This window comes from Catharus ustulatus, chromosome 31 (assembly GCF_009819885.2).
Source record: "Catharus ustulatus isolate bCatUst1 chromosome 31, bCatUst1.pri.v2, whole genome shotgun sequence".
Classification (NCBI taxonomy): Eukaryota; Metazoa; Chordata; class Aves; order Passeriformes; family Turdidae; genus Catharus; species Catharus ustulatus.
Window position 1 is genome coordinate 1,572,443 of NC_046251.1, and position 27,907 is coordinate 1,600,349.

At 63.3% G+C, this 27,907-nt stretch overlaps 3 protein-coding genes across 3 annotated transcripts in view; 2 read left to right on the forward strand and 1 right to left on the reverse strand.

Moving 5' to 3' along the window:
• Positions 1-1,813, reverse strand: part of ITGA7 (integrin subunit alpha 7) — a 37,402-nt gene extending 35,589 nt beyond the window's left edge. The window contains exon 1 of the mRNA XM_033083098.2: positions 1,602-1,813. Within this exon, the coding sequence (XP_032938989.1) occupies positions 1,602-1,813 (212 nt within the window). The remainder of the gene's footprint in view (positions 1-1,601) is intronic.
• A 6,320-nt stretch (positions 1,814-8,133) lies between these two features.
• On the forward strand, positions 8,134-11,844 carry BLOC1S1 (biogenesis of lysosomal organelles complex 1 subunit 1). The gene is made up of 4 exons (XM_033083404.1): positions 8,134-8,243; positions 8,544-8,616; positions 10,344-10,476; positions 11,491-11,844. Exons 1-4 carry the CDS (start codon positions 8,183-8,185, stop codon positions 11,599-11,601), a joined length of 378 nt encoding a protein of 125 aa, XP_032939295.1. The 5' UTR covers positions 8,134-8,182; the 3' UTR covers positions 11,602-11,844.
• On the forward strand, positions 11,656-25,522 carry RDH5 (retinol dehydrogenase 5). The gene is made up of 5 exons (XM_033083402.1): positions 11,656-11,672; positions 18,193-18,514; positions 21,604-21,862; positions 23,512-23,675; positions 25,135-25,522. The coding sequence occupies exons 2-5, from the start codon at positions 18,196-18,198 to the stop codon at positions 25,356-25,358; spliced, it is 966 nt and encodes a 321-aa protein (XP_032939293.1). The 5' UTR covers positions 11,656-11,672; positions 18,193-18,195; the 3' UTR covers positions 25,359-25,522.
• Positions 25,523-27,907: the final 2,385 nt, after the last annotated feature.

A 27,907-nucleotide genomic window follows, 5' to 3' on the forward strand; every position in this document is an offset into this window, starting at 1 on the left:
GGGACAGGGGGACACGGGGTAGTGGGACACAGGGACATGGGGACATTGGGACATGGGGGACACAAGGACACGGGCACACGGGGACAGGGAGACACGGGGACAAGGGGACAGGGGGGTTGGGGGACATGGAGGACATGGGGGACACGGGAACACAGGGACAGGGGGACACAGGGACAGGGGGACATGGGGGACACGGGAACACAGGGACAGGGAACACGGGGACACAGGCACACAGGGACAAGGGACAGGTGACACGGGTCCGTGGTGGCAGTCGCGGGTGGGCGCTCGCAGGGCCGGTCTCGGGGGGGTCCCTCCAGCCGAGCGCTCCGGGGCAGCGCCCCCCGAGCCCCCCCAGGACCCCCCTGCCCGGTTAATGCTGAATAATCCCGGCGGCGCGGCCGGCCCGGCCCTGCCACTGCCACTGTCACTGTCACTGTCGCCTGGCGCTGCCACTGTCGCCTGGCCCTGGCGCTATCCTTGTCCCTGTCGCCTGTCGCTGTCCCTCCTGTCACCGGGGGTCTCGGTCCCCCCCAGCCCCGCGGCTCCCGAGCCCCCAAATCCCGGGGATCGCGGTCCCGCCCTATCCCCGGTGTCCGGTTCTGCTCTCCCCATTCCCGGGGGTCCTGGCGACCCCAGCCCCATTTCAGTCCCATCCCAATCCCATCCCAGGTGGTCGCGAGTCCCCAGCCCCATTTCAGCTCCATCCCAGCCCCATTCCCGGGGGTCGCGAGCCCCCAGCCCCAAGCTTTCGTCCCACCAGACCCCTCCAAATCCCGGCAATAGGATCCCAAATCCCCCAAATCCCAGCAGTAGGATCCCCCCAGAACTCCCCAAATCCCCCAAATTCGGGTAATAGGATCCCCCCCAGACCTAGAACTCCCCAGATTCCCCAAATCCCGGCTATAGGATCCCAAACCCCCCAAATCCCGGCTATAGGATCCCAAACCCCCCAAATCCCGGCTATAGGACCCCGATCCCCCAAATCCCGGCTATAGGATCCCGATCCCCCCCCAAATCCCAGCAGTAGGATCCCCCCAGAACTCCCCAAACCCCCCAAATCCCGGCTATAGGATCCCAAATCCCGGCTATAGGATCCCAAACCCCCCAAATCCCGGCTATAGGATCCCAAATCCCCCAAATCCCAGCTATAGAATCCCAAACCCCCCCAAATCCCGGCAATGGGATCCCAAATCCCGGCTATAGGATCCCAAACCCCCAAATCCCGGCTATAGGATCCTAAATCCCCCCAAATCCCGGCTATAGGATCCCAAATCCCGGCTATAGGATCCCAAATCCCGGCTATAGGATCCTAAATCCCCCCAAATCCCGGCAATGGGATCCCAAATCCCGGCTATAGGATCCCAAACCCCCAAATCCCGACTATAGGATCCCAAATCCCGGCTATAGGATCCCGATCCCCCAAATCCCGACTATAGGACCCCCCTGCTCTCCAAACCCCTCTCCCCTCTTTCCCCCATTCCCGGGGGTCTCCATCCCTCCGCTCCCCCACGGCCGCGTCCCCCCGATCCCCCCGATCCCCCCAATCCCCCAGACCCCCCAGACCCCCCAGACCCCCCGGGACCCCCGGGACCCCCACTCACCACCCCGCGGGCTCGGGGCTCAGCTGCCGGTGCAGCGCCACGGCCGCTCCGAAGAGGCTCCCGCGCTCCCCGTCCTTGAGCACCGGGCTGCTCCCGTCCAGGTTGAAGGCGGCGGCCGCCGGTAGCCACAGGGCCAGCCACGGTAGCCACAGGGCCGGCCACGGTAGCCACAGGGCCGGCCGAGGTCGCCAGCCGCAGCCCCAGCTCGCCATCCCCGCGCTGCCGCCGCCGCCGCCCGCGGGAGGAGCCGCGGAGATCCCGGGGGCGGCTCCGGGACCGCCCCGAGGAACGGGAACGGCACCGGGAGGGGAGGGGGGGACCGAAAACAGGGGAGGGGGGATGGAAAATACCGGGAACGGCACCGGGAGGGGACGGGGGGGACCGAAAATAGGGGAGTGGGATGGAACCGGGAACGGCACCGGGACGGGGGGACACCGAAAATAGGGGAGGGGGATGGAAAATACCGGGGGGTGACCCCAAATAGGGGGAGGGAATGATCTTATAGGGGAGGGGGGACAGAAAATACAAGGGAGAGACCCCAAATAGGGGAAGGGGCACCGAATGGGGGAGGGGGGTACAGAAAATACGGGAGGGGGGGATCGAAAATACCGGGGGGTGACCCCAAATAGGGGACGGGGGTGACCAAAAATAGGGGAGGGGGGAACCGAAAATAGGGGAGGGGTGACCGCAAATACCAGAGTGACCCCAAATAGGGGAGGGAGAGACCCCAAATAGGGGAGGGGGGAACCGAAAATAGGGGAGGTGGGATCGAAAATACCAGGGGGTGATCCCAAATACCGGAGAGTGACCCCAAATAGGGGAGGGAGGACCTCAAATAATAGAGGTGATACCCCAAATAGGGGAGGGAATGACCCTATAGGGGAGGGGGTGACCCCAAATAGGGGAGAGACCCCAAATACGGGAGGGGGAGACACCGAATGGGGGAGGGGTGACCGAAAATACCGGGGGGTGATCCCAAATACCGGAGAGTGACCCCAAATAGAGCAAGGGGGGACCCCAAATAGGGGAGGGGGTGACCCCAAATACCAGAGAGCGACCCCATAGGGCAGGGACTGACCCTGCTGGAGAGGAGATTGAACCCAAATATCGCAGGGACTGCACCCCGTATCGCGATATTGCACCCCGTACCAGATTTATTGAATCCCATATCGCGATATTGCACCCCTTATCAGATTTATTGCATCCCGTATCAGAATTATTGCGCCCCATATCGCCGATATTGAACCCTATATCGCCGATATTGCACCCCGTAGTTGGGATTTGGGGGGGTCCTGGGGGCTTTTGGGGGGTCCTGAGGAGTTTTGGGGGGGTCCTGAGGGGGTTTGGGGGGTCCTGAGGGGGTTTGGGGAATTCTGGGGGGTTTTGGGGGGTCATCAGGGGGTCCTGAGGGGGTTTGGGGGGTCCTGAAGGGTTTTGGGGGGGTCCTGAGGGGGTTTGGGGGGTCCTGAAGGGTTTTGGGGGATATTCTAGGGGGTTTAGGGGGGTCCTGAGGAGTTTTGGGGGGGTCCTGAGGGGGTTTGGGGAGATTCTCGGCGGTTTTGGGGGGTCCTGGGGGGGTTTGAGTGGTCCTGGGGGGTTTTGGGGGGATTTTAGGGGGTCCTGGGGAATTCTGGGGGGGTCCTCAGGGGGTCCTGAGAGGTTTTAGGGGATCCTGGAGAGGTTTTGGGGGGTCCTACAGCCCCAGGACCCCCCCCCGACCCCCAAATCCCGGAGGGGAGGAGCCAAACCCAAAGGGGCGGGGCCGGGACCCCCTGGATTATTTTTTTGAGGAGGGGTCGCGACCCTCCCGTGCCTTTCCCCCCCCCCCCCAGATTTTCGGGAGGGGTTTCGGGGGTGGGGAGGGGGCTCTGTCACATTTTCCAGGCCCGGGTTATTTTTAGCCCCTCCCCAAATCCCGGGAGGATCCGCGGAGCTGCGGGGCCGTGGGAACGGAGCGGCCCCAAACGGGGGGGGTTGGGGGGTCCTGGGGGGGTTTGGGGGGGGTCCTGGGGGAATTTGAGGGGGTCCCGGAGGGGTTTGGGGGGGTTGAGGGGGTCCTGAGGGGAGTTTGGGGGGGTTCTGGGGGGGTTTGGGGGGATTGAGGGGGTCCTGAGGGGGGTTTGGGGGATCCCGGAGGGGGTTTGGGGGGAGGTTTTTGGGGGGTCCCGAGTGGTTTTTTGGGGTCCTGAGGGGATTTGGGGGGGGTCTCGAGGGATTTTGGGGGGGTCCTGGAGGGGTTTGGGGGGTCCTGAGTGTATCTGGGGGGGGGTTCGGGGGGGTTTCGGGGTCCTGAGTGCATTTGGGGGGGGGGGGAGAGGTCCTGAGGGGGTTTTTGGGGTCCCGAGTGGATTTGGGGGTCCTGAGGGGGTTTTTGGGGTCCTGAGTGTATTTGGGGGGGTCCCCGGGGGGTTTTCACGGGGGTCTCGAGGGGTTTTGGGGGGGTCCCGAGTGGGTTTGGGGGGTCCTGAGTGTATTTGGGGGGGTCCTGAGGGGTTTCGGGGGGGTCCCGAGTGGGTTTGGGGGGTCCTGAGGGGATTTGGGGGGGTTTTGAGGGGGTCCCGAGGGGGTCCTGAGGGGTTTCGGGGGGGTCCCAAGCGGATTTGGGGGTTCTGAAGGGATTTTGGGGGGGGTCCCGGGGGGGTTTGAGGGGGTCCCGAGCGGATTTGGGGTGTCCAACCCCCCCCAATTTCCCCTCCCCATCCCAATTCTTTCCAATTTTTTTCCAATTTTTTCACCCCAAAACCGCCCCGGGTGCGGATCCCGCCCGGTCTGACCCAGGTCGGGGGGAAATTTTGGGGTTCGGTTTTGGGGTTTGGTTTTGGGGTTATTTTTGGGGTTTGTTTTTGGGGTTATTTTTGAGGATTTGGGGGGTTATTTTGGGGGTTCATTCTTGGGGTTTGTTTTTGGGAGTTTAATTTCCAGGTTTATTTTGGGAGTTTGCTTTCGGGATTTATTATTGGAGTTTATTTCTGGGGTTATTTTTGGGATTTATTTAGAAATGAAATCCAGGAAATCCTGGGAGCAGCGACCCCGTCCCGCTGGGATCAATCCCAAATTTCCCATCACAGGATTTACCCGGAATAAATCATAAATTTCCCCTCAATCCCAGGATTTCCATGGAATTAATCCCAAATTTCCCAATCCCGAATTTCCCCCCAATCCCAGGATCTCACTGGACTCAATCCCAAATTTCCCATCCCAGAATTTCAGTGGGATCAATCCCAAAATTTCCCAATCCCGGGATTTCTCTGGAATAAATCTCAAATTTCTCCCCGATCCCAGGATTTCCCGGGACTCAATCCCAAATTTCCCATCCCAGAATTTTTCTGGGATCAATCCCAAATTTCCCACCCCAGGATTTCCCGAATTTCCCCCCAATCCCAGGATTTCTCTGGAATAAATCCCAGTTTTCCCCCCAGTCCCAGGATTTACATCCCAGGATTTCTCTGGAATAAATCCCAAATTTCCCATCCCTAGATTTCCCAAATTTCCCCCCAATCCCAGGATTTCTCTGGAATAAATCCCAAATTTCCCACCCCGGAATTTCCCGAATTTCCCATCCCGGGATTTCTCCGGACCCGATCCCGTTGCCCCTCCCGAGTTCCCGGGCTCGGTCCGGGATATTCTCACCCTCATTCCGGGTTATTTTGGGTTATTTTGGTTATTTTGGGATATTTTCGGTTATTTTTGGGTTATTTTTGGCCGCGTTCCCCACCCGAATTCCTGCGGCCGCGGGCGGAATTTCGGGATCCGCTGGGAGAACTGGGAGGGACTGGGAGGGACTGGGAGGGACTGGGAGGGACTGGGAGCGGCAGAGCGGGGGCGGCGGAGCCCGAGGTGACCCCCGGCTTCGGGCTGAGCCTTCCTCATCCTCATCATCATCATCATCTTCATCATCTCATCTTCATCCTCATCTTCATCCTCATCCTCCTCTCATCCTCCTCATCCTCATCTCACCTTCATCCTCTTCATCCTCCTCTTCTCACCCTCATCATCATCATCCTCTTCCTCATCCTCTTCATCCTCATCCTCATCTCACCTTCATCCTCTTCATCCTCATCCTCCTCATCCTCATTCTCATCTCTTCCTCTTCTTCATCCTCATCATCTCATCTTCATCCTCTTCCTCATCTCACCCTCATCTTCATCTTCCTCTTCCTCATCCTCATCTTCTTCATTTCTTCCTCATCATCCTCATCCTCCTCTTCATCCTCATCTCATTCTCCTCTTCCTCATCTCTTCTTCATCCTCATCATCCTCATCCTCTTCCTCATCATCTCATCTTCATCCTCTTCATCCTCCTCTTCCCATCCTCATTCTCATCTCATCCTCATCTTCATCCTCCTCTTCCTCATCTCACCCTCATCCTCATCTCATCCTCATCTCCTCTTCCTCCCCCTCCTCCCCACACCATTTCCCTCCTCATCCTCTCCGTTCTCCTGGCACCAAATCCCGGCAATTTTGCGGCTCCCAGGATTTCAAATCCCGGTTTTAAATTTTTGGGGTTTTTTTGGGTTTTTTTTTGGTGGGTTGGTTTGGGTTTTTTTTGGGGGGAGGAGTTTGTTTTTGGGTTTTTTGTTTGTTTGTTTTTTGGTTTCTTGTTTTATTTAGTTTTTATTTTTTTTGTTCCCAGGGTTTCCAGTCCCGGGTTTGGTTTTTTGTTTTTTTATTTATTTGTTTTTGGGTTTTGTGAGTTTTTTGTTTTGTTTTATTTTGGTTTTGTTTTATTTTTTTCCGGTTTCCAGTCCCGCCGTTTCCCAGCGCCCCCTCCCGCCTCTCCCGGTTTCGTTCCCAGGGAATTTCCCGGCAGCGGCTCCAGTCCCCTATAGAACCACCCCCCCATCCCCTATAGAACCCCCAGTCCCCTATAGAACCCTCAATCCCCTATAGAACCCCCATCCCCTATAGAACCCCTGTCCCCTATAGAACTCCCTGTCCCCTATAGAACCCCTGTCCCCTATAGAACTCCCTGTCCCCTATAGAACCCTCATCCCCTATAGAACCCCCAATTCCCTATAGCCCCCCCAATCCCCTATAGAACTCCCATTCCCTATAGAACCCCCTGTCCCCTATAGCCCCCCCCAATCCCCTATAGCCCCTATAGGGCTCCCCCCACTCCCCTATAGAACTCCCCCCAATCCCCTACAGTCCCCCCCGATTCCCTATATCCCCTATAGGACTCCCCTATAGCGCCCCAATTTCCTACAGCCCCTATAGCTCCCAGTCCCCTATAGCCCCTACAGAACACCCCCCAATCTCCTATAGCCTCTATAACTCCCCAATCCCCTATAGCCCCCCCAGTCCCCTATAGCCCCCCCAATCCCTTATAGCCCCTATAACGCCCCTCAATCCCCTATAGCTCCTATAGCCCCTCCAGTCCCCTATAGCCCCTATAACTCCCACCAATCCCCTATAGCCCCTATAGCCCCCCAATCCCCTATAGCCCCCCAATCCCCTACAGCCCCCCCATCCCCTATATCCCCTATAGCCCCTCAATCCCCTATAGCCCCCCAATCCCCTATAGCTCCCCCAGTCCCCTGTATCCCCCCATCCCCTATATCCCCTATAGCCCCCCAATCCCCTATAGCCCCCCAATCCCCTATAGCCCCCCCAATCCTTTATGTCCCCTATAGCTCCTATATCCCCTATAGCTCCCCCAATCCCCTATATCCCCCCCCATCCCCTATATCCCCTATAGCCCCTCAATCCCCTATAGCTCCCCAATCCCCTATAGCCCCTATATCCCCCTCATCCCCTATATCCCCTATAGCTCCCCCAGTCCCTATAGCCCCCCCATCCCCTATATCCCCCCAATCCCCTATAGCCCCTATAGCTCCCTCAATCCCCTATATCCCCCCCATATCCCCTATAGCTCTCCCAATCCCCTACATCCCCTATATCCCCCTCATCCCCTATATCCCCTATAGCTCCCCCAGTCCCCTAAATCCCCTATAACTCCCCCAATCCCCCATAGCACTCCCCTGTATCCCCTATAGCCCCCCCATCCCCTATATCCCCTATAGCTCCCCCATCCCCTATATCCCCTATAGCCCCTATAACCCCCCCATCCCCTATAGCCCCCCAATCCCCTATAGCTCCCCAATCCCCTATAGCCCCCCCAATCCTTTATGTCCCCTAGAGCCCCTATATCCCCTATAGCTCCCCCAGTCCCCTAAATCCCCTATAACTCCCCCTATATCCCCTATATCCCCCCTATATCCCCCATAGCACTCCCCTATAACTCCCCCAATCCCCTATATCCCCTATAGCTCCCCCAGTCCCCTATATCCCCTATAGCTCCCTCAATCCCCTATATCTCCCCCAATCCCCTCAATCCCCTATATCTCCCCCAATCCCCTATATCCCCTATAGCTCCCCCAATCCCCTATAGCCCCTATATCCCCCCCAATCCCCTATATCCCCCCCATATCCCCTATAGGACTCCCCTCACCCACTATAGGCCGGGTCACGTGACTCTCCGCGGGGCGGTCACGTGCCGCTGACGCGCGGGAGGGGGCGTGGCCTCAGCTCACGCGCTGTGCGGTCACGTGAGGCGCGGCGGTCACGTGGGGCGGGCCCGCCATGCTGTCCCGGCTGCTGAAGGAGCACCAGGCCCGCCAGAGCGAGCGGCGCGAGCTGCAGGGTGAGCCCCGCCCCCGTCCCCATGGCAACAAACCCCGCCCGCCGCCTCCTATTGGCTGCCGGAGCTGCCGCTCACCGCAGAGCGGCACCCCATTGGCTGGCGCGGCTGTCCGTCAAGAGTGGGGGAAAGGGCGGGAAGCCTGAGGGGCTCTGAGGGGGGGAGAGGCCGGTGAGGTCACGGCTCCGCGCGGTGACGTCACACGGCATTATGATGACGTCATGCACTAGCATGGTGACGTCACGCATGGCGGGTGGGGGTCCCGCCGCCCCTCACGGCGCTGTCCCCGCTGTCCCCTCGCAGAGCGGCGCCGCAGGGACGCGATCGCGGCCGCCACCCGCCTCACCGAGGCCTTGGTCGATCACCTCAACGTGGGGTGAGCCCGGGACCCCCCGGACCCCAAATTCCTCTGGGACCCCCCCCGGACCCCAAATTCCTTCTGAGACCCCCCCGGGACCCCCCCGGACCCCAAATTCCTTCTGGGACCCCCCCCGGGACCCCCCCGGACCCCAAATTCCTTCTGAGACCCCCCCCGGACCCCAAATTCCTTCTGGGACCCCCCCCGGGACCCCAAATTCCTTCTGGGACCCCTCCCCGGGACCCCAAATTCCTTCTGGGACCCCCCCGGGACCCCCCGGACCCCAAATTCCTTCTGGGACCCCCCCGGGACCCCCCGGACCCCAAATTCCTTCTGGGACCCCTCCCCGGGACCCCAAATTCCTTCTGGGACCCCCCCCGGACCCCAAATTCCTTCTGGGACCCCCCCCCGGACCCCAAATTCCTTCTGGGACCCCTCCCCGGGACCCCAAATTCCTTCTGGGAGCCCCCCCGGACCCCAAATTCCTTCTGGGACCCCCCCCGGGACCCCCCCCGGACCCCAAATTCCTTCTGGGACCCCCCCCCAATCCCCATAACCCCTCCTGGAGACCCCAGACCCCACCTGGGAGCGCCCAGCCCCACAGAGACCCCCCCGGGCACCCCAGACTCTGCCTGGGGACCCCCGACCCTGCAAAGCTCACAGGGCTGTGCCCCCCGAGACCCCCAGACCCACAAACACCCCCAACCCCACAGACCCCCACAGACCCACAGACACCCACAGACCCCACAGACCCCGTTTTTATGGACCCCCAGCCCCACAGACCCCCTTTCTCAGGACCCCCAGCCCCCCAAATCCCCCTCCTCACAATCTCCATCCCCCCAAATCCCTCTTTCCTGAAGACCCCCAACCCCATAAATCCCCATCCTCACGATCCCCATCCCCTCAAATCTCCCTTCTCAGGACCCCCAGCCCCCTCCTCACGACCCCCATCCCCCCAAATCCCCCTCCTCAAGACCCCCAGTCCCATAAATCCCCCTCCTCAGGACTCCCAGCCCCCCAAATCCCCATTTCCAGGGACCCCCAGCCCCATAAATCCCCTCCTCACTATCCTCATCCCCCCAAATCCCCCTCCTCACAATCCCCAGCTCCATAAATCCCCCTCCTCAGGATTCCCAGCCCCTCAAATCCCCCTCCTCAGGACTCCCAACTCCCCAAATCCCCCTTTCCAGGGACCGCCAACCCCATAAATCCCCATCCTCGGGACCCCCAGCTCCCCAAATCCCCCTCCTCAGGACCCTCATCCCTCCCAAATCCCCCTCCTCACAATTCCCAGACCCCCAAATCCCCCTCCTCAGGAACCCCAAATCCCCCTCCTCACGACCCCCACCCCCCAAATCCCCCTCCTCACAATCCCCACTCCCCCAAATCTCTCTTTCCTGAAGACCCCCAGCCCCCCAAATCCCCCTCCTCACAATCCCCAGCTCCATAAATCCCCCTCCTCACGACCCCCATCCCCTCAAATCCCCCTCCTCAGGACCCCCATCCCCCTCCTCAGAACCCCCAGATCCCCAAATCCTCCTTGCCAGGGACCCCCAGCCCCATAAATCCCCCTCCTCACCACCCCCACCCCCCAATCCTCCTTTCCTTCCCCCCTCCCCTTCCCCTCCATTCCCCCCCCAATCCCCCTCCCCACCTCTCCCCTCCCCTCTCTGGTGTCCCCCCTCCCTCGGGGGATATTGGGGAGGGGTCCCCACGCCCCCTGCGACCCCCGTGTGTCCCCCCAGGGTGGCCCAGGCCTACGTGAACCAGCGCAAGCTGGACCAGGAGGTGAAGACGCTGCAGGTGCAGGCGGCGCAGTTCGCGCGCCAGAGCGGCCACTGGATCGCCATGGTGGAGAGCTTCAACCAGGCCCTCAAGGTGCGACCCCAGACCCAAAACACACACCGGGGGGAGGGGAGGGACCCCAGACCCAAAATACACCGGGCAGGGGGAGGGGAGGGACCCCAGACCCAAAATACACCTGGGAACGGACCCCAGAGCGGCCACTGGATCGCCATGGTGGAGAGCTTCAACCAGGCCCTCAAGGTGCGACCCCAGACCCAAAACACACACCTGGGAACGGACCCCAGACCCAAAACACACCTGGGAACGGACCCCAGACCCAAAATACACACCAGGGCGGGGGAACAGACCCCAGACCCATATGGGGACGATGTTGCCCCCAGACCCATATGGAGAGGGGAATGAAGCCCCCAGACCCATATGGAGAGGGGAATGAAGCCCCCAGACCCATATGGGGAGGGAATGAGGCCCCCAGACCCTTAAATGGCAGGGGTAATGAAGCCCCCAGACCCATATGGGGAGGGGAATGAAGCCCCCAGACCCATATGGGATGGGAATGAAGCCCCCAGACCCATATGGGATGGGAATGAAGCCCCCAGACCCATATGGGGAGGGAATGGAGCCCCCAGACCCATATGGGGGTGGGAATGAAGCCCCCAGACCCATATGGGATGGGAATGAAGCCCCCAGACCCATATGGGGAGGGAATGGAGCCCCCAGACCCATATGGGGAGGGGAATGAAGCCCCCAGACCCATATGGGGAGGGGAATGAAGCCCCCAGACCCATATGGGGAAGGGAGTGAAGCCCCCAGACCCTTAAATGGCAGGGGTAATGAAGCCCCCAGACCCATATGGGGGAGGGAATGAAGCCCCCAGACCCATATGGGGAGCTCTGAGGGGGTCCTGAGGAAAATCTTGGGGGTCTTGGGGAGCACCTGGGGGGTCCTGGGCTCCTCTTAGGGGGTCTGGGCAGAACCTGAGGGGTCTTAGAGGACCTTGAGGAGCACCCAGAGGGTCCCAGGGGGATGGAATAGATGAGACACCCCCTCCCCAAACCCCCCTCGAGCCCCCTCCCCAAATTCCCACAGGAGATCGGGGACGTGGAGAACTGGGCCCGCAGCATCGAGCTGGACATGAGGACCATTGCCACCGCCCTGGAGTACGTCTACAAGGGACAGCTGCAGCCCTCCTGCTCCTGAGGGACCCCTGGGACCCCCCCTGACCCCCCCTGACCCCCCCAGACCCCCCCCAAAACCCCCCAGCCCCCCAGGTACCAGGGGGGTCTCCCCGCAGCCTCCTGGGCACCCCCAGCGCTGGGATGATGGAATAAATCGGGGGGGGGGCTCAGGGGGGTGTGAGGGGGGGTCAGGCCGGGTCAGTGGGGCCCTGGCACAGCCCCCTCCCCAATCCCCCTAAGCCCCCTCATCCTCTTTAGTGCTTAACGGGGCTCTGAGGCTGCTTTGATTCACACAAAGGGGCTCTGTGGGGCTGAGTGCTCCTGGGGGGTGGGAGGGGGGAATTCCATCGGGGGGGGGGCAGGGGATCATTGGGGGGGGGTGGGAGGGGGGAATTCCATCGAGGGGGGGGGGCAGGGGATCGTTGGGGGGTGGTTCCCTGCCAGATCCCAAAAGGGGAGGGGGTTAATCCCCTCCTTGGGGGGGGGTCAGAGCCCTGTTTTGGGGTGATGCCCCCCCAGATCCCAGCATGGGAAGGGGTTCATTCCCTCCTGGGGGGGACTCAGAGCTTGGTTTTGGGGTGATTCCCCCCCAGATTCTGGCACAGGAGGGTTTTAATTCCCTCCTGGGGGGGTCAAGGGTTTATTTTGGGGTGGTGCCCCCCCAGATTCTGGCACAGGAGGGTTTTAATTCCCTCTTTGGGGGGGTCAGGGGTTAATTTTGGGGTGGTGCCCCCCCAGATCCCAAAAGGGAAGGGATTAATTCCTTCCTGGGGGGGGTCAGGGATTTATTTTGGGGGTGGTGCCCCCCGAGATTCTGGCGTGGGAAGGGGTTAATTCCCTCTTTGGGGGGGTCAGGGATTTATTTTGGGGGTGGTGCCCCCCAGATTCTGACATGGGAGAGGGTTGATTCCCTCCTGGGGGGGTCAGGGCCCCATTTTGGGGGTGGTGCGCCCCCAGATTTCAGCATGGGAAGGGTTAATTCCCTCCTGGGGGGGTCAGAGCTCTGTTTTGGGGTGGTGCCCCCCAGAGTCTGACATGGGAGGGTTTTAATTCCCTCCTGGGGGGGTTCAGGGGTTAATTTTGGGATGGTGCCCCCCCAGATCCTGAGGACAGAAGGGATTTAATCCCCTCATGAGGGAGTCAAGCCCAAATTTTGGGATGGTGTCCCCCCCAGATCCCAAAAGGGGAAGGGGTTAATTCCATCGTGGGGGGGGTCAGAGCTTGGTTTGGGGGTGATTCCCCCCGAGATTCTGGCACAGGAGGGTTTTAATTCCCTCCTGGGGGGGGTCAGGGATTGATTTTGGGATGGTGCCCCCCAGATCTCAAAAGGGGAAGGGTTAATTCCATCGGGGGGGGGGTCAGGGATTTATTTTGAGGGTGGTGCCCCCCGAGATTCTGGCGTGGGAGGAGGTTGATTCCCTCCTGGGGGTTCAGAGCTCTATTTTGGGGGTGGTGCCCCCCCAGATTCTGGCACTGGAGGGTTTTAATTCCCTCTTTGGGGGGGTCAGGGGCCAATTTTGGGGTGGTTCCCCCCCAGATCCCAGCGTGAGAGGGGGGTAATTCCATCGGGGGGGGGTCAGGGGTTTATTTTGGGGTGGTGCCCCCCAGATCCCAAAAGGGGAAGGGGTTAATTCCTTCCTGGGGGGGATTAGGGCCCAATTTTGGGGGTGGTGCCCCCCAGATTCTGACATGGGAAGGGATTAATTCCCTCCTGAGGGGGGGTCAGAGCTCTGTTTTGGGGTGGTGCCTCCCCAGATCCCAAAAGGGGAAGGGGTTAATTCCCTCTTTGGGGGGTCAGAGCTCTATTTGGGGGTGATGCCCCCCCAGATCCCAGCGTGGGAAGAGATTAATTCCCTCTGGGGGGGTCAGAGCTCTGTTTTGGGGGTGGTGTCCCCCCAGATTCTGGCACTGGAGGGTTTTAATTCCCTCCTGGGGGGGGGGGTCAGGGATTCATTTTGGGGTGGTGCCCCCCAGATCCCAGCATGGGAAGGGTTAATCCCCTCCTGTGGGGTCAGGGATTTATTTTGGGATGATGCCCCCCAAAATCCCAGCATGGGAAGGGTTAATCCCCTCCTGGGGGGCTCAGGGTCCCATTTTGGGGCTGGGGGGGGCTTCAATCCCTAAATGGGGAGGGGTCTCACCCCCCCAATCCCAGGCACTGCCCCCCCCCATCCCAGCACCCAGGGGAGGGGTCTCAATCCCAGTGAGGGTCCCCCACAAACCCAGGGGTGTCCCAACCCCCCAAATCGCTGCCCCATCCCCCCCTCCCCCCCCGGAGCGTTCAGGGGGGGTCTGGGGGCAGGGGGGGCCCAACCCCCGAGCTTTGGCCGTGCCAGGCACGGGGAGGAGCTGCTGTGCCCCCCCCCCAAAATCCCCCAGACCCCTCCCCTGACCCCCCCCAAAATCCCCCAGACCCCTCCCCTGATCCCCCCCCAAAATCCCCCAGACCCCTCCCCAATCCCCCCCAAAATCCCCCAGACCCCTCCCCTGATCCCCCCCAGAATCCCCCAGACCCCTCCCCTGTTCCCACCCCCAGAATCCCCCAGACCCCTCCCCTGATCCCCCCCAAAATCCCCCAGACCCCTCCCCTGATCCCCCCCAAAATCCCCCAGACCCCTCCCCTGTTCCCACCCCCCCCCGGCTCACACGGCCCCGAGGGCACGGCCAGAGCAGAGCCCGAGGTACGTGGGGACCCCCCTGGGGATTGGGGACCCCCCCTCTGCCCCCCCAGGGACATGGGGACCCCCCCTCTGCCCCCCCAGGGACTTGGGGACCCCCCCTGCCCAGGGACCCCCCCTGTGCCCCCCCGAGGGACTTGGGGACCCCCCCCTCTGCCCAGGAGGGACTTGGGGAACCCCTGAGGAACATGGGGACCCCCCCCCCTTGCCCCTCGAGGGATTTGGGGACCCCCCCCTGCACAGGGACCCCCCCTGTGCCCCCCGAGGGACTTGGGGACCCCTCAAGGGACTTGGGGACCCCCCCTCTGCTTCCGGAGGGACTTGGGGACCCCCCTGAGGATTGGGGACCCCCCTCTGCCCAGGGACCCCCACTCTGCCCCCCCCAGGGACATGGGGACCCCTCAAGGGACTTGGGGACCCCCCCTCTGCCCCCCCAGGGACTTGGAGACCTCCCTGAGGAACATGGGGACCCCCTCTCTGGCCAGAGACCCCCCCTCTGCACCCCCAAGGGATGTGGGGACCCCCCTGAAGTGTGGGGACCCTCCTGTGCCCCCCAGGGACTTAGGGACCCCCCCTCTGCACCCCCCGCGGTGTGAAACCCCCAAATCAACAATGGGGAGGGGTCCTGACCCCCCAAATCAACAATGGGGAGGGGTCCTGACCCCCCAAATCCCGGGTGGGGATCCCGGTGGGGGGCACAGGATCAATCCCGGGTGTCCCCCCCAAATTCCAGGAGGGAATTCAGGGGTCCCCCACCCCCCTTTTGGAGGTTCCGCGGTGTGAGACCCCCGAACCAACAATGGGGAGGGGTCCCGACCCCCCAAACCAGCAATGGGGAGGGGTCCCGACCCCCAAATCAACAATGGGGAGGGGTCCCGACCCCCCAAACCAGCACTGGGGAGGGGTCCCGACCCCCCAAATCAACAATGGGGAGGGGTCCCGACCCCCCAATCCCCGGGTGGGGGTCCCGGATGGGGGCACAGGATCAATCCCGGGTGTCCCCCCCCCAAATCCGAGGGTGGGTCTGGGGTCCCAGCCTCTGCTTTGGGGCTCCCAGCCGCCCCTTTGGGGGTCCCAACCCCCCAAATCAACAATGGGGAGGGGTCCCGACCCCCCAAATCCCGGGTGGGGATCCCGGAGGGGGGCACAGGATCAATCTCGGGTGTCCCCCCCCCAAATTTGAGGGTGGGCGGGGGGTCCCTGCTGCCCTTTTGGGGGTCCCACCCCCAAATCAACAATGGGGAGGGGTCCTGACCCCCCAAACCCCAGATGAGGGTCCCAAAGGGGGGCACAGGATCAATCCCGGGTGTCCCCCCCCAAATTTGAGGGTGGGTGGAGGGTCCCTGCTGCCCTTTTGGGGGTCCCAGCCTCTCCTTTGGGGGTCCCACCCCCCAAACCATCAATGGGGAGGGGTCCCGACCCCCCAAACCAACAATGGGGAGGGGTCCTGAGCCCCCAAATCAACAATGGGGAGGGGTCCCGACCCCCCAAATCCCGGGTGGGGGTCCCGGAGGGGGACACAGGATCAATCCCGGGTGTCCCCCCCCCCCAAATCCGAGGGTGGGTCTGGGGTCCCAGCCTCTGCTTTGGGGGTCCCAGCCGCCCCTTTGGGGGTCCCACCCCCCAATCAACAATGGGGAGGGGTCCCAACCCCCCAAACCCCACATGGGGGTCCCGCAGGGGGGCACACGCGGTCCCTGCAGGGTGACACGACCCCCGCCTGTCCCCTCCCTCCGGGGGGACCCTGGGGGGGCTGGGCCGGGTTGGGGGGTCCCGGGCAGGGCGGGGGTCGCGCCGGGGGTCGCGGGGGGTCTCTGGAGCCGGGGGTGGGGGGGAGGGGACCCCCCCCGGAGCCCCCCCGTGCCCGGCCCGTGACGCGCGGCCCCGCTAATCCCGGCTGGCCCGGCACGGCCCGGCACGGAAAGGTGGGGCTGGGGTCCCGCGGGGGCTGGGGTGACCCCGCACCCACCCCGAGGGGGCAGAGACCCCCCCCATATGGGACAGGGTGGGGACAGTCGTGAGTGACACCTGGGGACAGGGTGGGGACAGTCCTGAGTGACACCTGGGGACAGAGCGGGGACACCCTGCGGTGACACCGGTGGCGCTGGGGACAGGAGCCAGCCCTGGGGTGGGTGGGGGTCTGGGGGTCGCGCCAGGGCCCACATGGGGTGTGGGGGAGGTCCCACGTGTCCCTTGTGTCCCCAGTCGTGTGGCACTGGTGACACTGGTGACACTGGTGGCACTGGTGACAGGCGGGACCCCCGTGGTCCGGGCAGGGTGGGGGTCTCTCCAGACGGCCGGGGGGCTGCAGGGGGGTCCCGGCGGGGGTCCCACAGGGTGGGGGTCTCTCCACACCCCACTCAGGGGTCCCACAGGTCCCTTGTACCCCCAACCATGTGGCACTGGTGGCACTGGTGACACTGGTAGCACTGAGGGGGTGACAGGTGTGACCCTCCTGGTCTGGACAGGGCGGGGGTCTCTCTGGATGACCAAGGAGCTGCAGGGGAGTCCCGAGGGGCTGCAGGGGGGTCCCGCCGGAGGTCCCACGTGTCCCCTGTCCCCCCGCAGGCCATGTGGCTCTACGTGGCCCTGGTGGCCCTGGTGACACTGGTGGCACTGGTGTCACTGGTGACAGGCGGGACCCCCGTGGTCCAGACAGGGCGGGGGTCTCTCCGGATGACCAAGGGGCTGCAGGGCGGTCCTGGCGGGGGTCCCACGTGTCCCCTCCCCCTCCCCGCAGGCCATGTGACACTGGTGGCACTGGTGACACTGGTGACACTGGGGGAGGGTGACAGGTGAGACCCCCGTGGTCCCACAGGGTGGGGGTCTCTCCATATGGCCGAGGGGCTGCAGGGGGGTCCCGGCGGGGGTCCCACGTGTCCCCTGCCCCCCCGCAGGCCATGTGGCTCTACGTGGCCCTGGTGACACTGGTGACACTGGTAGCACTGGTGGCACTGGGAGAGGGTGACAGGCGGGATCCCCGTGGTCCGGGCAGGGCGGGGGTCTCTCCGGCCGGCCGAGGGGCTGCAGGGCGGTCCCGCCGGGGGTCCCACGTGTCCCCTGCCCCCCCGCAGGCCATGTGGCTCTACGTGGCCCTGGTGGCACTGGTAGCACTGAGGGGGTGACAGGTGAGACCCCCGTGGTCCGGTCAGGGCGGGGGTCTCTCCGGATGACCAAGGGGCTGCAGGGGAGTCCCGAGGGGCTGCAGGGGGGTCCCGCCGGGGGTCCCACGTGTCCCCTCCCCCCGCAGGCCATGTGGCTCTACGTGGCCCTGGTGGCACTGGTGGCACTGGTGACAGGCGGGACCCTCCTGGTCTGGACAGGGTGGGGGTCTCTCCATACGGGTGAGGGGCTGCAGGGGGGTCCCGGCGGGGGTCCCACAGGTTGGGGGTCTCTGCACACTCCCACTCAGGGGTCCCTCGTGTCCCCTACCCCCCCAGCCATGTGGCACTGGTGACACTGGTGGCACTGAGGGTGTGAGGGGCGGGACCCCCGAGATCCAGGGAGGGTGGGGGTCTCTCCAGACAGCCAAGGGGCTGCAGGGGGGTCCCGGCGGGGGTCCCACGTGTCCCCTCCCCCCGCAGGCCATGTGGCTCTACGTGGCCCTGGTGACACTGGTGACACTGGTAGCACTGGTGACACTGAAGGGATGACAGGCGGGATCCCCGTGGTCCGGGCAGGGTGGGGGTCTCTCCAGACAGCCGAGGGGCTGCAGGGCGGTCCCGCCGGGGCTCCCACGTGTCCCCTGTCCCCTCGCAGGCCATGTGGCTCTACGTGGCCCTGGTGACACTGGTGACACTGGTAGCACTGGTGACACTGGGAGAGGGTGAGAGGCGGGATCCCCGTGGTCCCACAGGGTGGGGGTCTCTCCGGATGACCAAGGGGCTGCAGGGCGGTCCCGGCAGGGGTCCCACGTGTCCCCTGTCCCCCCGCAGGCCATGTGGCTCTACGTGACCCTGGTGGCCCTGGTGGCCTGGGCGCTGGGCTGGCTGGTGCGGGACCGCCGGACGCTGCCCACGGTGAGCGACAAGCACGTGTTCATCACGGGCTGCGACAGCGGCTTCGGCAACCTGCTGGCCCGGCGGCTCGCCCGGCGTGGCTACCGCGTGCTGGCCGCGTGCCTGACCCCGCAGGGAGCCGAGAGCCTGCGCGGGGACACCGCCGGGGGACACCTGAGGACAACCCTGCTCGATGTCACCCGCAGCGACAGCATCCGCAGGGCGGCCGAGTGGGTGGGGAAGGAGGTGGGGGAGAAAGGTGAGGGGGTCAGGGAGGGGGGAAAAGGGTCTGGGGGCTTGGGGAGGGGCTGGGGGATTGGGGAGGGGCTGGGGGATTGGGGAGGGGATGGGGGACGTGGGGGGGACACGTGGGGACAGCTCTGCTGGATGTCACCTGCGGGGACAGCAGCCACAGGGCTGGGGAAGGAGAAAGGGGAGGGATGGGGGAAAAGGGTCTGGGGGCTTGGGGAGGGGCTGGGGGGATTGGGGAGGGGGTGGGGGATGTGGGGGGGACACGTGGGGACAGCTCTGCTGGATGTCACCTGCGGGGACAGCGGGTGCAGGGCTGGGGAGTGGGTGGGGAAGGAGGAGGTGGGGGAGAAAGGTGAGGGGGTCAGGGAGGGAGGAAATGGGGCTGGGGGCTTGGGGAGGGGATGGGGGATTGGAGAGGGGATAGGGGACGTGGGGGGGACATGTGGGGACAGCTCTGCTGGATGTCACCTGCAGGGACAGCAGCCACAGGGCTGGGGGAGGAGAAAGGGGAGGGATGGGGGAAAAGGGTCTGGGGGCTTGGGGAGGGGCTGGGGGCTTCGGAAGGGGCTGGGGGCTTCGGGAGGGGTGGGGGGCACGGGGGGGACATGGAGGGACAAGGAGGGGACATGGGGGGAGCGGGCTGGGGGGCAGGGGGGACATGGAGGGACAAGGAGGGGCTGGGACACAGGGGGACACAGGGGGACATGGGGAGGGGGTGTGGGGCAGAAATGACCCCCAGGAGGGTGACACAGTGGGGACAGGGACATGGGGAGGGGGTGGATGGACCCCAGGAGGTGCCATGGGGGTGACACAGTGGGGACAGGTCAGGGGACAAGGAGGGGACAGTCCCAGCAGGGCACAATGGCCACGGGGTGGGGGGTCCCAGGGGCACAGGTGGCAGGGTCCTGCCAGGTCACCTTGGGGACACTCTGGGGGTCACACACACAGGGTCACAGGGTCTGTGTCCCTCCAGGGCTGTTCACTAAAGGGACAGGTCCTGCCAAGTCACTCTGGGGACATTCTGGGGTTCCCAGGGGACACTCTGGTGCCACTACAGGGGTCACACACACAGGGTCACAGTGTCTCTGTGTCCCCTCAGGGCTGTTTGGGCTGGTGAACAATGCAGGAGTGGCCAAACCCATTGACCCTGGGTGGCTCTGGGGACACTCTGGGGGTCCCAGGGGACACTGGGGGTGTCACTCTGGGGGTGTCACACGCTCTGTGTGCCCCCAGGGCTGTTCCTTGAGGGGACAGGTCCTGCCAGGTCACTCTGGGGACACTCTGAGGGTCTCAGAGGACACTGGGGATGTCATTACAGAGGTCACACACACAGGGTCACAGTGTCTCTGTGTCCCCAGGGCTGTTTGGGCTGGTGAACAACGCAGGCATAGCCAGCCCCATTGACCCTGGGTGACTCTGGGGACACTCTGAGGATCTCAGGGGACACTGGGGGTGCCACTCTGGGGGATGTCACACCCTCTGTGTCCCCCCAGGGCTGTTTGGGCTGGTGAACAACGCGGGCATAGCCAGCCCCATTGACCCTGGGTGACTCTGGGGACACTCTGGGGGTCTCAGGGGGCACTGGGGGTCACACACAGGGTCACACACACAGGGTCACACAGGGTCACAGGATCTCTGTGTCCCCAGGGCTGTTTGGGCTGGTGAACAACGCAGGAGTAGCCAGCCCCATTGACCCTGGGTGGCTCTGGGGACACTCTGAGGATCTCAGGGGACACTGAGGGTGCCACTCTGGGGGATGTCACACCCTCTGTGTGTCCCCAGGGCTGTTTGGGCTGGTGAACAACGCAGGCATAGCCAGCCCCAGTGACCCTGGGTGGCTCTGGGGACACTCTGGGGGGCTCTGGGGACACTGGGGGTGCCATTACAGAGGTCACACAGGGTCACAGTGTCTCTGTGTCCCCCCAGGGCTGTTTGGGCTGGTGAACAACGCGGGCATTGCCAGCCCCATTGACCCTGGGTGACTCTGGGGACACTGAGGGTGTCACACTGGAGGTCACACACACAGGGTCACACAGGGTCACAGTGTCTCTGTGTCCCCAGGGCTGTTTGGGTTAGTGAATAACGCAGGCATAGCCAGCCCCATTGACCTCAGGTCACACTGGGGACACTCTGGGGGGCTCTGGGGACACTCTGGGGGTGTCATTCTGGGTGTCACACCCTCTCTGTGTCCCCAGGGCTGTTTGGGCTGGTGAACAACGCGGGCATAGCCAACCCCATTGACCCTGGATGACTCTGGGGACACTCTGAGGGTCTCAGGGGACACTCTGGGGGTCACACACACAGGGTCACAGGGTCTGTGTCCCCCCAGTGCTGTTCCCTGAGGGGACAGGTCCTGCCAAGTCACCCTGGGGACACTGAGGGTCACACACACAGGGTCACACACACAGGGTCACAGTGTCTCTGTGTCCCCAGGGCTGTTTGGGCTGGTGAACAACGCAGGCATAGCCAGCCCCATTGACCCTGGGTGACTCTGGGGACACTCTGGGGGGCTCTGGGGACACTCTGGGGGTGTCACACCCTCTCTGTGTGTCCCCAGGGCTGTTTGGGCTGGTGAACAACGCAGGAGTGGCCAGCCCCATTGACCCTGGGTGGCTCTGGGGACACTCTGAGGATCTCAGGGGACACTGAGGGTGCCACTCTGGGGGATGTCACACCCTCTGTGTGTCCCCAGGGCTGTTTGGGCTGGTGAACAATGCGGGCATAGCCAGCCCCATTGACCCCAGGTCACACTGGGGACACTCTGGGGGTCTCAGGGGACACTGGGGACATCACACCCCCTGTGTGCCCCCAGGGCTGTTTGGGCTGGTGAACAACGCAGGCATAGCCAGCCCCAGTGACCTGAGGTGACTCTGGGGACACTCTGAGGGTCCCAGGGGACACTCTGGTGCCATTACAGAGGTCACACAGGGTCACAGTGTCTCTGTCCCCCCAGGGCTGTTTGGGCTGGTGAACAACGCAGGCATAGCCAGCCCCAGTGACCCTGGGTGGCTCTGGGGACACTCTGGGGGTCCCAGGGGACACTCTGGGGGGCTCTGGGGACACTCTGGGGGTGTCACACAGGGTCTGTCCCCTCAGGGCTGTTTGGGCTGGTGAACAACGCGGGCATAGCCAGCCCCATCGGCCCCACGGAGTGGATGGACATCGAGGATTTCCGCCGGGTGCTGGCCGTCAACACCTTCGGGGTCATCGAGGTGACGCTGGCGCTGCTGCCGCTGCTGAAGCGGGCGCGGGGCCGCGTGATCAACACCTCCAGCGTGCTGGGCCGCGTCTCGGCCAACGGCGGCGGCTACTGCATCTCCAAATTCTGCATCGAGGCCTTCTCGGACAGCCTCAGGTGGGGGCTGGGCCCTGGTTGTGTCCTGAGTCCTCTGGTCATCCTGGCCACACCCTGAGTCATCCTGGCCACGCCCTGAGACCTCTGACCACACCCTGAGCCCTCTGACCACACCCTGAGACCACTGGTCATCCTGGCCACACCCTGAGACCTCTGGTCATCCTGGCCACGCCATGAGCCTGCCAGCCATGTCCTGAGTCCTCTGGTCATCCTGGCCACACCCTGAGACCACTGGCCACACCCTGAGACCACTGGCCATGCCATGAGCCCTCTGACCACACCCTGAGCCCTCTGGTCATCCTGGCCACACCCTGAGCCCTCTGACCACACCCTGAGCGATCCTGGCCACACCCTGAACCATCCTGGTCACACCCTGAGACCACTGGCCACACCCTGAGCCCTCTGGTCATCCTGGCCACGCCCTGACCCCTCTGACCACACCCTGAGCCCTCTGGTCATCCTGGCCACGCCCTGACCCCTCTGGTCATCCTGGCCACGCCCTGACCCCTCTGACCACACCCTGAGCCCTCTGGTCATCCTGGCCATGCCATGAGCCCTTCAGCCACGCCCTGAGCCCTCTGGTCATCCTGGCCACACCCTGAGCCCTCTGACCCTCCCATGACCCCCGTGACCATCCCCTGACCCCCCGGCCACCCTCTGACCCCTCTGACCATCCCCTCAACCCCCTTGGTCACCCCCTGACCATCTCCTGACCCCCTGGCCACCCCCTGACCTCCCTGGTCGCCCCCTGACCCTTCTGACCACCCCCTGACACCCCTGGTCACCCCCTGACCCCTGTGACCATTCCCTGACCCCTCTGACCATCCCCTGACCACCTCAGCCACAGCCTGACCCCTCTGACCACCCCCTCAACCCCTGTGGCCACCCCCTGCCCCCCTGGCCACCCTCTGACCACACCCTGACCACCTCAACCATCACCTGACCCCCCTGGCCACACTCTGACCCCTCTGGCCACCCCCTGACCCCCTTGGTCACCCCCTGGTCACCCCCTGACCCTTCTGGTCACCCCCTGACCCCTCTGACCCCCCCTGACCTCCCTGCCCCCCCCCCAGGCTGAACATGCGGCACTTTGGGGTCAAGGTCAGCGTGGTGGAGCCCGGATTCTTCAAGACCCTCCTGACCATGCCCTGACCAACCCAGCCATGCCCTGACCCCTCTGGTCATCCCCTCAACCCCCCTGATCACCTCCTGCCCCCTCTGACCATCCCCTGACCCCTCTGGTCACCCCTGACCCCTCTGACCCTCCCATGACCCCTGTAACCATCCCCTGACCCCCCGGCCACCCTCTGACCCCTGTGACCATCCCCTCAACCCCCTTGGTCACCCTCTGACCATCCCCTGACCCCCCGGCTACCCTCTGACCCCTCCACCCATGCCCTGACTCCTCTGGCCATCCCCTGACCCCTGTGGCCACCCCCTGACACCCCTGGTCACCCCCTGACCCCTGTGACCATCTCCTGACCCCCCTGGCCACTCCCTGACCCCCCTGGTCGCCCCCTGACCTCCCTGGTCACCCCCTAACCCCCCGACCATCTCCTGACCCCTCTGGCCACCCCCTGAGCCCCCTGACACCCTGGTCACCCCTTGACCGTTCTGGTCACCCCCTGACCCCCCTGTGCCCCCCCCAGGCGGGACATGCGGCACTTTGGGGTCAAGGTCAGCGTGGTGGAGCCCGGGTTCTTCAAGACCAACGCCACGGACCTGGAGGCGCTGGAGGCGTCGCTGCGGCAGCGCTGGGAGCGCCTGGAGCCCGAGACCCGCAGCAGCTACGGGGAGAACTTCTTCCCCCAGTGTGAGGGGTCGGGGGGCACGGGGAGAACTTCTTCCCCCAGTGTGAGGGGTCTGGGGGCACGGGGGGAACTTCTTCCCCCAGTGTGAGGGGTCTGGGGGTCTGGGGGCACTTCTTACCCCAGTGTGAGGGGTCTGGGGGCACGGGGAGAACTTCTTCTCACAGTGTGAGGGGTCTGGGGGCACGGGGAGAACTTCTTACCCCAGTGTGAGGGGTCTGGGGTCTGGGGGCACGGGGGGCACGGGGGGCACGGGGAGAATTTCTTCCCCCAGTGTGAGGGGTCTGGGGGCACGGGGGGCACGGGGAGAACTTCTTCAACCAGTGTGAGGGGTCTGGGGGCACGGGGAGAACTTCTTACCCCAGTGTGAGGGGTCTGGGGGCACGGGGAGGGCACGGGGGGCACGGGGGGAACTTCTTCTGCCAGTGTGAGGGGGTTTCTGGGGGGCACAGGGCTCTGGGCTGGGGGCACTCACGCCCCAAACCCCCCCTGGGTCATCCCCGAAGCTCAGTCTCACCCGTGCCTCAGTTTCCCCTTTTTCCAGCCTCCCTTTTCCCCTCTACCCCACACCTCAAAACGCAGAATCTCCTCCTTCAGTTTCCCGTTTCCTGACCCTTTCCCACATCCCACAAAACCCAAAATTGTGTCTTACCCCTGCCTCAGTTTCCCTTTTCCCCAGAGCCCAGAACTCACCCCTGCCTCAGTTTCCCTTTCCCCCAAAGTTCATAACTGACCTCTGCCTCAGTTTCCCTTTTCCCCAGACCCCAGAACTCATCCCTGCCTCAGTTTCCCTTTCCCCAGAGCTCAGAATTCACCCCTGCCTCAGTTTCCCCAAACCCCAAATCTCACATCTCATCCCTGCCTCAGTTTCCCTTTTCCCCAAAGCTCAGAACTCACCCCTGCCTCAGTTTCCCCAGACCCCAAAGCCCAGAACTCACCCCTGCCTCAGTTTCCCCAGACCCCAAAGCCCAGAACTGACCCCTGCCTCAGTTTCCCTTTCTCCCAAAGCTCAGAACTGACCGCTGCCTCAGTTTCCCCTTTCCCCCAGACCCCAGAACTGACCCCTGCCTCAGTTTCCCTTTTCCTGCTCCCCCGTTCCTGCATCCCCCAAACCCCAAACCCCAGAACTGACCCCTGCCTCAGTTTCCCTTTTCCTGCTCCCCCTGTTCCTACATCGCCCAGACCCCAGAACTGACCCCTGCCTCAGTTTCCCTTTCCCCAAAGCTCAGAACTGACCCCTACCCCACTCCCCTTTCCCCCAAATCTCACAGCTGACCCCTGCCTCAGTTTCCCTGTTCCCAGACCCCAGAACTGACCCCCGCCCCTTTCTCACCCCCAGACCCCAAAGTTCATAACTCACCCCTGCCTCAGTTTCCCTTTCCCCAGACCCCAGAACTGACCCCTGCCTCAGTTTCCCCTTTCCCCCAGACCCCAGAACTGACCCCCGCCCCTTTCCCCCCCCAGACCTGCGGGTGCAGCGGCTGCTGCTGTCGCTGCTGTGTGACAGGGACCTGAGCAAGGTGACCAAGTGCATGGAGCACGCGCTGCGGGCGCAGCACCCGCGCAGCCGCTACAGCGCGGGCTGGGACGCCAAACTGCTCTGGCTGCCGGCATCGTACCTGCCCTCGGCCCTGGTGGACCTGGGGCTGGCCCTCATCCTGCCCCGGCCGGCCCAGAGCGCGCCCTGAGAGACCCCAGACCCAAATTAAACCTGGGGTGGGCAGTGGGGAATGAACCCTGCTGGGGTCTGTTACTGTTTGTTCTGCTCGGAAATGGGATTGGGGACACTGAGGTGGCACTTGGGGCCTCATGGACATGGCCCCGTGGCTCTGTTCCCTCATCCTGTCCAGCACTGAGAGCCCCCAGACCCAAATAAACCCCCCAGGGTGGGGAACAAACTCACTAAGTTGTCTGTTCTTGTTCTTGCTCGGGGTCATGGATGGAACGGGATTTGGGGACATTGGGGTGGCACATGAGGGTTTGGGGACACTCAGGTGGCACACACAGCCCCAGGGACCTGGCCCTGGCCATCATCCTGCCCAGGCCGGCCCAGAGCGCGCCCTGAGACCCCAGACCCAAATTAAACCCGGGGTGGGCAGTGGGGAATGAACCCTGCTGGGGTCTGTTACTGTTTGTTCTGCTGGGATATGGGATTGGGGACACTGAGGTGGCACTTGGGGCCTCGTGGAGCTGGTCCTGGCCCCATGGCTCTGTTCCCTCATCCTGCCCAGCACTGAGAGCCCCCAGACCCAAATAAACACCCCAGGGTGGGGAACGAACCTCACAAACTTGTCTGTCCTTGTTCTTGCTCGGGGTCGTGGTTAGAATGGGATTTGGGGACATTGGGGTGGCACGTGAGGGTTTGGGGACACTGAGGTGGCACACACAGCCCCAGGGACATGGCCCTGGCCCTCATCCTGCCCAGGCCGGCCCAGAGCGCGCCCTGAGAGACCCCAGACCCAAATTAAACCCGGGGTGGGGGGATGAACCCCTAAACCCCACCGGGGTCTCACCCGTGCTTGTTCTGCTTGGGAATGGGATTGGGGACACTGAGGTGGCACTTGGGGCCTCATGGACATGGCCCCGTGGCTCTGTTCCCTCATCCTGCCCAGCACTGAGAGCCCCCAGACCCAAATAAACCCCCCAGAGTGGGGAACGAACCTCACAAACTTGTCTGTCCTTGTTCTTGTTCGGGGTCATGGATGGAATGGGATTTGGGGACATTGGGGTGGTACATGGGGATTTGGGGACACTGAGGTGGCACACACAGCCCCAGGGACATGGCCCTGGCCCTCATCCTGCCCAGGCCGGCCCAGAGCGCGCCCTGAGAGACCCCAGACCCAAATAAACACCCCAGGATGGGCAGTGGGGAATGAACCCTGCTGGGGTCTCACCTGTGCTTGTTCTGCTTGGGAATGGGATTGGGGACACTGAGGTGGCACTTGGGGCCTCATGGACATGGCCCCGTGGCTCTGTTCCCTCATCCTGCCCAGCACTGAGAGCCCCCAGACCCAAATAAACCCCCCAGGGTGGGGAACGAACCTTCACTAAGTTGTCTGTTCTTGTTCTTGCTCGGGGCTGTGATTAGAACGGGACTTGGGGACATTGGGGTGGATCCCTGAGGGTTTGGGGACACTGAGGTGGCTCTTGGGGCCTGGCCCTCATCCTGCCCAGCACTGAGAGCCCCCAGACCCAAATAAACCCCCCAGGGTGGGGAACGAACCTCACAAACTTGTCTGTCCTTGTTCTTGTTCGGGGTCATGGATGGAATGGCATTTGGGGACATTGGGGTGGATCCCTGAGGGTTTGGGGACACTGAGGTGGCACACACAGCCCCAGGGACATGGGCCTGGCCCTCATCCTGCCCAGGCCGGCCCAGAGCGCGCCCTGAGAGACCCCAGACCCAAATAAACCCCCCAGGGTCGGGAATAAACACCTCAAACCCGCCCGTCCTTAATGAACCCCTAAACCCCGCCGGGGTCTCACCCGTGCTTGTTCTGCTTGGGAATGGGATTGGGGACACTGAGGTGGCACTTGGGGCCTCATGGACATGGCCCCATGGCTCTGTTCCCTCATCCTGCCCAGCACTGAGAGCCCCCAGACCCAAATAAACACCCCAGGGTGGGGAACGAACCTCACAAACTTGTCTGTCCTTGTTCTTGCTCGGGGTCGTGGTTGGAATGGGATTTGGGGACACTGGGGTGGATCCCTGAGGGTTTGGGGACATTGGGGTGGCATCTGGGGATTTGGGGACACTGAGGTGGCACTTGGGGCCTGGTCCTCAACCTGCCGAGCACTGAGAGCCCCCAGACCCAAATAAACCCCCCAGGGTGGGGAACGAACCTCACAAACTTGTCTGTCCTTGTTCTTGTTCGGGTTGTGGTTGGAATGGGGTTTGGGGACACTGAGGTGGCACATGGGGATTTGGGGACACTGAGGTGGCACACACAGCCCCAGGGACATGGCCCTGGCCCTCATCCTGCCCAGGCCGGCCCAGAGCGCGCCCTGAGAGACCCCAGACCCAAATAAACCCCCCAGGGTGGGCAGTGGGGAATGAACCCTGCTGGGGTCTCACCCGTGCTTGGGAATGGGATTGGGGACACTGAGGTGGCACTTGGGGCCTCATGGACATGGCCCCGTGGCTCTGTTCCCTCATCCTGCCCAGCACTGAGAGCCCCCAGACCCAAATAGACTCCCCAGGGTGGGGAACAAACCTCACAAACTTGTCTGTCCTTAT

What these genes read in the sequence shown, in the direction of transcription:
- BLOC1S1 (XM_033083404.1), top strand. Translation starts at nt 8,183, where the DNA reads ATGCTGTCCCGGCTGCTGAAGGAGCACCAGGCCCGCCAGAGCGAGCGG. An exon ending in CGAGCGGCGCGAGCTGCAGG is followed by an intron (nt 8,244 to 8,543) that starts GTGAGCCCCGCC and finishes GTCCCCTCGCAG; the next exon opens with AGCGGCGCCGCAGGGACGCG. An exon ending in GTCGATCACCTCAACGTGGG is followed by an intron (nt 8,617 to 10,343) that starts GTGAGCCCGGGA and finishes GTGTCCCCCCAG; the next exon opens with GGTGGCCCAGGCCTACGTGA.
- RDH5 (XM_033083402.1), top strand. Translation starts at nt 18,196, where the DNA reads ATGTGGCTCTACGTGACCCTGGTGGCCCTGGTGGCCTGGGCGCTGGGC. An exon ending in GAAGGAGGTGGGGGAGAAAG is followed by an intron (nt 18,515 to 21,603) that starts GTGAGGGGGTCA and finishes CTGTCCCCTCAG; the next exon opens with GGCTGTTTGGGCTGGTGAAC. An exon ending in GCCTTCTCGGACAGCCTCAG is followed by an intron (nt 21,863 to 23,511) that starts GTGGGGGCTGGG and finishes TGCCCCCCCCAG; the next exon opens with GCGGGACATGCGGCACTTTG.